This window comes from Cryptomeria japonica, chromosome 1 (genome assembly GCF_030272615.1).
Source record: "Cryptomeria japonica chromosome 1, Sugi_1.0, whole genome shotgun sequence".
Taxonomy (NCBI): Eukaryota; Viridiplantae; Streptophyta; class Pinopsida; order Cupressales; family Cupressaceae; genus Cryptomeria; species Cryptomeria japonica.
In genome coordinates, this window is record NC_081405.1 from 230,193,869 (window position 1) to 230,206,216 (window position 12,348).

The 12,348-nt window shown below is 36.5% G+C and overlaps 1 protein-coding gene across 2 annotated transcripts in view; it reads right to left on the bottom strand.

Moving 5' to 3' along the window:
• Positions 1-12,348, bottom strand: part of LOC131035366 (protein RST1) — a 198,453-nt gene that overhangs the window by 77,989 nt on the left and 108,116 nt on the right. For both annotated transcript variants that reach the window (XM_057967040.2, XM_057967039.2), the window contains exons 14-15: positions 1,172-1,302; positions 972-1,063 (exon numbers count right to left, since the gene is read on the bottom strand). In XM_057967040.2, coding sequence (XP_057823023.2) covers positions 972-1,063; positions 1,172-1,302 — 223 coding nt within the window. The remainder of the gene's footprint in view (positions 1-971; positions 1,064-1,171; positions 1,303-12,348) is intronic.

The window sequence follows — 12,348 nt, forward strand, 5'->3', positions numbered from 1 at the left end:
AATCATCAACAATCTCAAACCTCATCATTATTTCATTTCAGAACAGCTGCAACCTCGATCAACCTGCAAAATCTGTTAGATGAAAAAACAAGACCATGACACAACACCTTACAATCTGATGGGGTCGCCCAAAACTTACATTGGGTCAACAGCTTATGACAATAGATTATGATAATAAAAGAGGAAAAGGTAAGGATGAACACTGAGTTTCATTGTGATGCATAACAGTATAAGGAGCTACTATATATGATTTTCCTCTTTAACAGCTCAGAATGTCTTTCTAATTTCCACCTTGAAAAACCATCCCATCTTGAGTATACAAGTAAAAATTCGATACACTTACATTAAAAATATTTTAGTTTAAAATCCAGGCAAATAAGGGCTGCAAAACAGAATTTTAGTTCAGCCATCTTTATCAATTTTGAAGACAAAAATGTTAAACATATGTTTTACCAGTTTCTGAAAACCATATAATCCCATCCACTCAATTTACAAAAGGCACACTCCAATACACCATGGATGTAGGGACCTACTGTGATGAAAATGTACATAAACATTGGCTACAAATGTTAATCACTTCAATTATATCTTATTGGATACAAAAAAGGAATAAAATACTTCAACCGAACACAGATCTAAAGCCCAAAACAAGTGGCATTTTTGTCAAGACAAATAAGCTATGTGCAGTTTTCAAAAATTTATGTTTTAGATTCAAAATTTAGTCAAACTTAGGTGGAAACAGTTATTACCAAATAAACTGTAAAATGAAAATTTAGTACTTTATCAACAGAAAACAATGCATAATATCCAATTTTGGCACTTAAAAATTGAAAACACTTTCTCAAAACAAAGACATATAAGCCAAACCCCTTTCAAATGAGATGTTACGAGCAAATGCTACAACAAAAAATAGCAGTCATACAAATTCTCTAAATAATCAAAAAAATTATACACAAGGAGCAATTTCCTACCTGGAGAAAATATAATATTGGGAAGAGCATGCAACAACTTCTCAACCTTATTCATCCCAACTCTCTCCTGTCTCAATACTTTACGCCGAGTGCTGTATTTCACCCAATCAGATTCCGGACTCATTTTTGCCCAATATGCTGAAAATTTAATCAGATGGATTTGGTATATAGAAACTAGTCTTACTAAACAAAATACTAACCTATGCTCATGCATCAAGAACTTGATCACCAATCCCTCTGTAGCATTTTGCACTTTTGAAGAATGCTCGGAAATAAGCAAATCTACATGCTTTCCAGGAAATTCAGAAATTTTTTGCTGAAAATATTCAACCTGAGAAAACCTGGTATACATTTAGTATGATGCACTCCTTGCTTGGATAAAAGACTGAAACTACAACTAAGTTCAAAATAAGTTAGTTCTCCAAATCCTTCAACAGAACACTGCAATAAGAAAACTATGAAAACTGGAAATCAAATCTATCAGTTCTGTCCCTAGAAGTTTGAAACTCGAAACCTCGGGTATCATATCTATAGTTTCCTACTCCGATCTCATGCCTATCTCAATCTAAAAGGATTTAGTAATAACATAGATTTTCCCAATTTCTTCAATATCCAAACCTAGTGCCACTCACTGTATGTTATAAAATTTCCTATTGTAATCTGAGGATTGCTATATTTTATTATTTAGTAACATCAAAAAAACTCATTCCTCCTCCTTTCATATATGCATCTTGTTTGTGATTTTTTCTGATTTGTTTGACATGTGCTATCCATAATCTCACTAGGACTGAGATGGTAGTACCATTGACAGGAGCAACAAGTTCTTCAAAAAGACAACTTCTTTAGTCATTTATTCACCTTTGTTATATATGGTTACCACACTGATGGTTGTGTCATATGTAAGGGAGGTGAGAGCATACCTACAATTATAACACAATGTCCTGTGAACATTGATCAATACAACTAACAATCTGTACAAAACTTCCATTTATTGTGACAAATATATATCTATCTTCCTCTTACCTGCTCAAGGAATGAAACCACTATGTACTCGTGTTTGGTTATCCTTGACTGCACCCATACTCGCTGATTTGAATTTTAGGACAATGTTCATCACTTTTAACATCTTGGTCCAAATTTTTTCCATAGTTTTCGCAGTACGTTTTTGTTACTGATTCATTCCCTAGCAAATACCAAAATGGCAACTTATTCCACAATTAAGACTGGATGCTAGGTCTTCCTTTCTGATCTCAACCTATTGGATACCTTGTCCCTTGAACTTTAGGCTTAATAAATTTTATATTTGAATCATACAATTGCCATTTGTTGCACATCCCCTCAACTTAATATTCAAATTTGAAGGTAGTCCTTACTTGCATTAGTTTTAACATCACAAACTGCAAATATATTTATTGAGCACTCTTCTACCTTGTAACAACTACCCCAAAAACAAAATTGAAACTTCCTGCTAATGAAACCACAATAAGAATCTAGAGATGAACATGCAAAGTTTTCTTCACTGTCATAAATTTCTGTTATTGAGTTTTCCAATGTTAGGTTCGGCTGTTGTTCATGAAACTTGGAAATCTGCATACAAGATTGATACTCAATACATGAAAGAGTTGAGCACTAAAATCATAGCACATGTTCATTAAGAAAAGGGCAAAGCTGATGACATACAAGTCTGCTATGACTGGAACTCACAGTCACAGAGGGCTGTTACCTGTTGCGGGAAAGTCTCTTCTCAGAACTCTTCTAAACTCACAGGATCTGCTCATAATAAACATCAAGAATCAACTCAAACTTGCTCAGCTCTTCCCAAAAACAGTCACCAACCAGAAAGAATGATGAACTAAGAGTCTAAGATAACTTTCAGTCATAAACCCATGATCTGGGTCACTGGAAGAACAGGGGTGGTAGGCTTTATAAATTCCCAAACAATCAATTTAAGCTTGTTTCACTCCAGTTAACACCTGCAAGTGCTTCTCATGGTTTGCAACCAACATTGGAGAGGGAGAATGTAGAAAGAACACAGCATTACTCTCCATTTAGCCTCACGCCATGTTCCACGCCCCTTGTACGGCCTGTACTAAGAGTTTCAGTTCCTAAACCCTCAACATATAGTGCTAAAATGATCACCCAGCAAGGGAAGAAATAACACAGAAAACCCTTATTGAATTTGCCCCTTTGTCTGAAAGCTCTCGATCAAACTTTGTGGTATGGCCTCTTCCTGATGAGGTACAGCCAGCAAAGAATTCTGAAATAAACACTCCAAAAAATACCCTTAAATCTCTGCAAACAATCAGAAACACAATTTCTAAAAACTTGCAATCAAAAGACTTCAATATTTTCATGTTTTCTAAAACCCCAAAATTCAAACTGTGTGAAACCAATGTGATTCCTGTAGAAATCACTCTACCATCTAAGGACTATCTCTCAAGCCTGAAACAAGTAATTTGATGAAATTTTTTGTCCTCAATCAATCCCTACAAGAACTCTCTATTCACTCCAACTGCATCTTTTTATGTGTGCACTTCTGAATAATCCAAATGAGAGCAAAAATCCTCATACAGAGTTGGACAGAAAAAAAGAGCAATTTTATATTCAAAAAATATTCATTTTCCCTGTAATGGCCTTTTTTAATATTTTAAAAACAATTTATAACCAAGTTCCCCCTTTTACCTAGGCATCCACTTGGTGAACATAACGTCACTTTATAAAACATAACACCAAAGTAAACCAATTAAACATTATATTAAAACTTTAGTGCATATTTTATATATTGCCAAAAAAATTGCGAAAAGCACCACCGTGTTATGTCCCCTTCCTAAGGGTCCTTAGCAAGGTCAGCCTATCATCAGGGTTCCCATAGGCTAATACAGAGGATAGGGAGCCCATTGAAGGGGTCAAGTGACATTTGGGGAGGTCTGTGACGATTTTCAGAAGCTTAGAGCCAATTTCCTATTTATTTAGGAAGTGCTCCTATTCTCTAGGAAAAGGCTGGCAGTTCGCCTAGTGACCACCCGAAGCTTGTGTAGCCTTGGAAGGAGCTTTGTGAGCCTTTTCTAATGTTCTGAGACAATCTCCTATTTTTTAGAGTAAGACTGGGAGTTGGCCTGCCAAATATAGACATCACCCGAGGACCAGGGCATCATCAATTCTCAGTTGGGAATGGCTCGGTGATGGTTTCGGAATAAAGAAGAAACATCAAAGTATTTACTTTAATGTTTTTAATTGAATAAAATAAAGGGGCTTATAGTTATTATTAAGTCTTTATAATATTAATAAATTAAAGAGCGCCCTCCCCCCCCTCCCCGCCAATGGCACATATCCCTAGTAAAGACAAGTTGGTTTTAAAAGGGGGAAAGGGAAATAATATGTTATAAAGGCCCATGAAGAAGTTTGCCTAGGGGGAGAAAGGAGATGGAATAATAAATCAAGAATATTCCAAATAAAGCTTGTTTACTGCTATATATGATAAATCAAATACAGAAAATAATAATATACATGACAACGCATACCAGACACAACAGTAAAATATCTTTATTCGCACACGAAATTATTACACAGAAAAAGACTAGAGATGATCGACCAAGGATTACAATAGATCACACTATACCGTACTACCTTCCTTGGCATACACAATATATTTAAAGTACCCAACGGTTGTCAAGAGGAACACAACCGTCAACCAACAGACACATCAATACCTAAGAGCATAGATGGACTACTCGGCGAGTAGCAAAACTCGCCTGGCGAGTAGATTTGACTTCTACTCGCCCCAAAAACTCCCCGAGTTTTTGGCAAAAACTCGGCGAGTCCGAGTTAAAAACTTGCCCGCCTGTGCCTGATAACCGAAAACGGCAGAAAGACAATTCATTTTGTGTTTTTTGATTGAATTTTGGGCTGAGAAGGGGGAAGTTGACTTGGAGTGACTTGCAAAGTGATTTGGAATGATTTTTGAGTGATTCCAAGTGGATTTGAAGGGGATTTTCAAGAAAAATCAGATTCCCAGGTTAGTTTCTTTATTTTTTTTCTATGCTTTTTTAAAACAATTTGTTTATTTTTTGTTGCATTTCTATAGATAAGAAATGATTCCTAGGTAGTCTAAATCCTTTCTAAGTTATTTGCACAAGATTTAACACTAGATTTGACAAGTTTTGTTGAATTTTTCACAATTTTTTTGAAGAATCTAGTTTTCAAAAAAAAAATCAAACCTTAATATTTTTTTTTTTTAAACTTGAATGATGTCTAAATTTATTTAAACTAATATAGATGGTTTGCTAAATTGTTTAACTAAAATGTTAATTTTTTTTTTCACTTTGTATGTGTAGGTTAAGTAAGCATTAATCATAGCAAGGGAGCAATAGCCACTAGATCCATGCCCATCTGGATGTATAGGCACCCATCCTAGAGGTGCTAGAGATGGGGCATGGAGGTATGCCTATGAGGGACCCAATCCTGGGTCAGTTATATGCATAAAGTGTGAGAAAATACTTCATGGAAGCATCAGCCACCTCAAATACCACCTTGCAGAAATAGACAGGCATGATGCTAGACCATGCCCTGGGACCAATGAAGAAATAAAAAGACAAATGAATGCCCTACTTACAGCTGGGGAAGAGGAGAAATTGCAAAGGGAGAGGGCAAAGGTAGCCATGAGATCAGCCATAGCTGAATCTCAAGGTGTTTCTGTTGACATTGAAGAGGAACAAGAAGCACTTGAGGGCATAGTGGGCTCTCGACATGGCCCACATATCCGCAAACCCACCACCACCTCGCTCGTCGCTTCTGCTTCCTCTAGTAGAGTACCTAGCATTGTTCCATCATCATGATCAGGGTCCATAGGTGATTATTTTGTGCCTAGTAACACACCTAGAGCACAACCATCATTAGAGGCCACTGGATGGAATAAGGAGGTACATGAGAAAACCGACATTGCAGCAGCTGATTTTTGGTACTTCAACAATATTCCATTCAATCTGGCGGACAATCCTTATTGGCTGAATTTGGTGACTGCTATGACAGTTTCAAGAAAGGGGTACAAGGCCCCTTCTCGCAAGGATTTGAGTGGGAGGTTGGTAAATTACGACATAGTCCACTTGATTTCATTTTTAATTATTTTTTAGATTTCTTGTTTATTAAATCAAAATTGTGTACTAAGACCTGTTGAGACTATGTAGCTTCGGTAAGATAAATGATTGAATGAGAGACTTCATTCATCTCTCATTCAATCATCTATTCTATTGATAAGACTACAAGCTAATGGTAGACATCATGATTGATTGAACTTGTTATAATCATCTTTATATGCAATTCATGTTTCAAGTATTTCTAATCTATTATTGATCAAGATATGATCGTATTTCTTATGCAGAGATTTCAGTTATATTTCTTATGTTGTGAATGTGATCTGATCGGATCTGTATATCTATTATAGTTGTCAAATGACAACACTAATTAGTGTTGTCATACGATAACTGTAATAGTTATCTTATAAACTTGCTTTTGCTCTTATACCGATCCTCTATTTAATTTACATAATCAAATTACACTTACCGTGTTTGGTATCAATTATCATTAATAGCATTAAGAATAAACCGATTGGTTATTGGTTAAAATGATAATTAAATTGCATTGGAAATAAACTGATTTGTTATCGGTTATGATTATGATTGAAATAGCATTAGACATAAACCAATTGGGGTTGGTTATTATTCTTTATGTATCAGCATTTATATAAACCGATACTTATCGGTTTTTCTTAATGAAAAGGCACCTCTCTTGGATTGATCAAGACATGTCTTGATCGGACATGTCAAGAGACATGTCCGGTCAAGGCATGCCTTGATCTTTCAAGGCTATGCCTATATATTTGCCATGAAGGATGCTGTAGTAAACATCGAAATCATAAATGTTATCTACAGCAATCTACAATATAAGAAGGAACAGTCAATACAAACAATAAAAGATTAAATATATTCCTTAAGCCTTGAAGTAATCCAATAAGAAAGTAAAAGAATATCTAAATTCTTACAAGTTCAGATTTTGAACATAAATTTATGCTACATTTACATGGTATCAAAGCCAGGTTGATCGAACCTAAGGCATTCAAATTTGAGAAGTTCAAATAAAGGATATAAACATCACATTTCCCATGGCTAATGCTATCAGATTTGAGGATAGACTTGAAGGAGGCAATAATGTTTCAGCATGGAAATTCAGAATTAAGATGATCTTAAAAGAGAATAAAGTTGAATCATTTGTAAGAGTTGAATCTAAAGAACCAGAGAATGAACTTGACAAATCGACATGGATTGAGAGAAATGAAAAAGCCGTGAAGATCATAGTCGATGGAGTGAGAAATCATATTATCAATAATAACAAAGCATGAAACTGCCTACCATATGTTCAAAGCACTCGAAAGTGCATTCAAGATAACCAATGCAAGTAGAACCTTGGCTCTCAAAACGGAAATAAATCATATAAGTATGAACAAAGGAGAGTCAATCAATGCATACTTTATGCGGATATCAGCCCTACGGGACGAATTGGCAACGCTTGGATATGAGATCCAAAGCAAAGAGCTAACGCTCATTACTCTAGATGGGTTGCCTAGTACATGGGAAACATTTGTCCAAGGCATTAGTGCAAGGGCTAAATATCCTAAATTTGAAAGGCTAAGAGCAGATTGTCTTCAAGAGGAGTCAAAGTTAAATAAGAAGGGGATCAAGCAAAAGAACATAGATGAAGCTCTCCATGTTCTAAATACAAACTCCAACAAGAAAAGCAAGAAGAAACATTTCAAGAAGGGAAAGAACCGACGTGAGAAAGGGTCATCTAAGAAAGACATTTCCCACATTCAGTGCTTTAGGTGTGATCAATATGGGCACTATGCAGCAAAATGTCCAGATAGAATCAAACAACAAGCTACATTTGCAAAAGTGAAAAGGGAAGAATATGACTCCGAGAAGCATGTATTTTACTCTGCCCTCTCTAGCAAAGTATCCAATAAATCTAACACCTGGATCATTGACAGTGGGTCTTCAAGACATATAACTGGGTATAGATAATTATTGGATTCCACATTGGAAGAATTTGATGAAGAAGTAACCATTGGTGATGACTCTACACATCCAGTGAAAGGCATCGGTACCTGCACCATTACGCTGAAGACAGGCATGTCCCTCCAACTCACCGGAGTCCTATTTGTTCCCGGCATCAAGAGGAACTTAATCTCCGTATCTGCACTTGAAGATGATGGGTACAGAATAACCTTCATGAATGGTAAAGTTCTAGCATGGCCAAAAAACTCTTCCATCAAGAAGGCTATAATCATAGGGCATAGAAAAGGCTATTTGTACGAGGTATGTACTAAATCTAACCTAGCCCTACTTCATGAAATTGCAGATTCTAATGAAATTTGGCATAGAAAATTAGGTCATTTAAACTTTCGTGCTTTATGTTCAATGGAAACATTAGTAATTGGTTTGCCTAAGTTAAAACAATACCATTCTGGTACATGTAAGGGGTGTGCCCTAAGCAAAAATACTAAGAGTTCCTTTCAGAATAGTTCTAGGAAAACAAGCAATGTTTTAGAACTAGTTCACTCTGACCTATGTGGGCCAATGTATGTACCATCATTAGGAGGGTTCCTTTCTTATGTAATATTCATTGATGACTTCTCCAGGAAGACCTGGATCTACTTTCTTAAATGTAAAGAATCTGAAGAGATCCTCAAGAGATTTAAGGAATTCAAATCTCTCTCTGAAAACTCTTCCGGAAAGAAAATAAAAATCTTGACTGATAATGGGAGGGAATATACCTCAGACATTTTTAGGGAGTTTTGTAAAGAAGCTGGGACTAAGAGAGAGTTCACTGTTCCTTACAACCCCCAACAAAATGGGGTTGCTGAGAAGAAAAATAGAACCATTGTAGAAGCAGCCAAAGCCATGCTTCTTGATCAAAACTTAGAAACTCATCTTTTGGCAGAAGCCTCCAACACTGTTGTATACATACAAAATAGATGTCCTCACTCCCTCGTTGAAGACAAAACTCTTGAAGAAGTTTTCACCGGGATAAAGCTCGATATCACCCACTTTAGGATATTTGGATGCCCTGTTTACTTTCATATACCTAAAGAGAAAAGAACAAAGTTAGAACTCTCTGGAAGAAAAGGAATCTTTATTGGATATAGTGAAACTTCTAGAGCCTTCAGAATATTTGTGCCTGGACATAGCAATATTGAACTTAGTAGAGATGTAATATTTGAAGAAGACATAGCCTTCAAAAGGGCTAAATACTCTATTGAGTCAGAAATCTATGCTCCATCTTCAGACCTAGAAGAGGATCCCACTCCTGAGATTCAGAGGGAGTGTTCAGAAGAAAATGAAGTACAGATTCCTCCCCAAGAAATCCCTAAGAAAAGACCTCTATGGGCTCACAAAACAATGGAAGATGCAAGGGACTTTGTAGCTCCTTCAGGGACTTTTAGAGAAAGTAAGAGGCCCCGAAGATTCACTAGCTATGTAGCCCTAATGAATGATCTCTCCAAATCGAAACCCTCTAGTGTACCAGAAGCTCTTAAACAGCAAGTTTGGAAAGATGCTATGTCTGAAGAATATAAATCCATCGTAAACAATGATGTGTGGGAAATTGTTCCTAGGCCAAAAGGGAAATTCGTTGTCTCATCCAAGTGGCTATTCAAAATCAAACATGCTGCAAATGGTAGCATAGAGAAACATAAAGCCAAATTTGTTGCCCAGGGGTTCTCACAGAAAGAAGGAATAGACTATGATGAGACATTTGCTCCAGTTGCTAGATACACCTCTGTCAAAACAGTACTGGCCATTGCAGCAACCAAAGGTTGGAAAGTCCATCAGATGGATGTGAAAACTCCTTTCTTGAATGGTAAAATTGAGGAGGAAGTCTACTTAGAACAACCAAAAGGATTTGAGATCCACAATGCAGAGACACGTGTGCAGATTAAAGAAAGCCCTATATGGTCTAAAACAAGCTCCCAGGGCCTAGTATGAAAGAATTGACAGCTATCTCCTGGGATTGGGATTCTCAAGGAATGATGCAAATCCGAATCTTTACTTCAAGAAAGTCAAAGGTGATATGCTGATATTGATCTTATATGTTGATGATCTTCTGATTACAGGAGAAGATCACCTTATTGGTCAATGTAAGAAAGACCTTGAAAAAGAGTTTGATATGAAGGATTTAGGCCTTCTACATTACTTTCTTGGATTGGAAGTTTGGCAAAACTCTGATAGTATTATGCTTAATCAAGAAAAATACACCTTAGACATATTGAAAAGATTTGGTATGATGAACTGCAGACCCATGACTTCTCCTATGGAAACTAATCTTCACAAACTGAAGGAGGCAATAGCAGATTCCCCATTGGTAGATCCTACTCTCTACAAACATATGATTGGATCATTAATGTACCTAGTCAATACTAGACCTGATATTTGTTATCCAATAAATGCCTTGAGTCAATTCATGTGTGAACCTAAGGAGATTCATCTTATGGTTGTAAAACATACCATGAGATACCTTCAAGGAACTCTTAACTATGGACTCAAGTATGAGAATGTTGGTTTGGATCTTCACGGGTTCACTGATTCAGATTGGGCTAGAAGTGTGACTGACAGGAAAAGCACTTCAGGGTGCTGCTTCAGCTTGGATTCACCCATGATATCTTGGATTAGCAGGAAACAGTCTTCAGTAGCTCAGAGTTCTACAGAGGCCGAATATATTGCAGCTTCCATGGCTGCACGAGAAGTTGTATGGCTACGGAAACTACTTGTGGGAGTATTCAAAGAGCCACTGAAACCTACTATAATTCATTACGATAATCAGAGTTGAATAAAACTCTCCGTGAACCCTGTATTTCATGATAGATCCAAACACATAGAGATTCCTTATTACTATGTGAGAGATATGGTGGATAAGAATGTGATTCAATTGCACTATATCAGTACAGGAGACCAGATAGCAGACATACTGACCAAGCCTCTACCCAGAGTGAAAGTTGAACACTTCAGGAAAGGACTTGGTATGATTGAATTGTAATTTGCTTTATAATCTGTACTAATATATGAGATGTTTAATGTGTAAACTTCTTTTGTCATGTTATGACTTTATGGGCTCCACCCCTTGTGTACATTTCTAAGAGGTGACGATCTTTTAGATAATGACCACTTGTACTGAACATTACAAGGTGACGATCTTGTAATGTTGATATCATGCTAACTTGATATCATCTTGACTCATGGATGTGTCATGTGTTAAATTCGTGCCCTAGATCAGTAATCAGATTTGTAACATTTAATCATTCCCTAGTTTATTAATCGGATTTGTAACATTTAATCATGCCCTAGTTTATTAATCAGATTTGTAACTTAGTAAACTATAATCAAGTGAATTCAAGAATGGAACAAGGAACCAAGAGACAAACACAAATACCCTGGGAAAACCTCCAAGGAGGAAAAACCCAACATTAAAGACCCACAGGTCAGATTATGTATTCACTCTTATTGCACAAATACAATACTTAGCTTGCTTTACAAATCTGATTCCTTCTTGAATGACAGATCTGCACTTCCTATCTCTGCACCAAAATTGTCTTTGTCCTCTAGAACTAATTCACATAAGTCTGGTCAACTTCGCACTATCCAAGAGTAAGTTCGCACTTTTCAGGCAAAGCTAATTCGCTGAAATGAACATAAGTGAAATTGATTTGCAAAGTGTCTTTTATTTATATGCATCTTTAACTTTTATTTTGCAAGTCGGCCTCTTTCATTTTGGCGCCAATGTTTGTTATTCTGGCGTGGGGTTTTAGGATAGGATTGGGCTTAACCTTGGGGCACGTTACCCTTTAGGATAGGGCCCAGTCCTAAGTGGGTTCAGATGTTGCCTTAAGGCAATCCGAACCCATCTTCACCTAGTTACAAACAACATCATGATATGCTATGGTAGACATAATGCGATGTAATGTCAGTGCACATACCATAACCTAGATATAAGAGAATTCAATATTCTCTAATTATTCTATATCCAAGGTATCGCGTGTTATGCGATATTGATATCACGTGTTGTGTGATATCTCTATATCACGAGATGATGTGATATATTTTCAATATCACGTGTTATGTGATACATCATGTCACGAGCATATGTGACATGATCTTTTGTATTACAAGGTCATGTAATACATTCTATTATGAGAAATGTGATGCTATATAATTAGATGATTATTTCAATGTTTACGTAGGTCTTCATTTATCTTCCCTAGCTAAGAGGGAGTGTTGAGACTATGTAGCTTCGGTAAGATAAATGATTGAATGAGAGACTTCATTCATCTCTC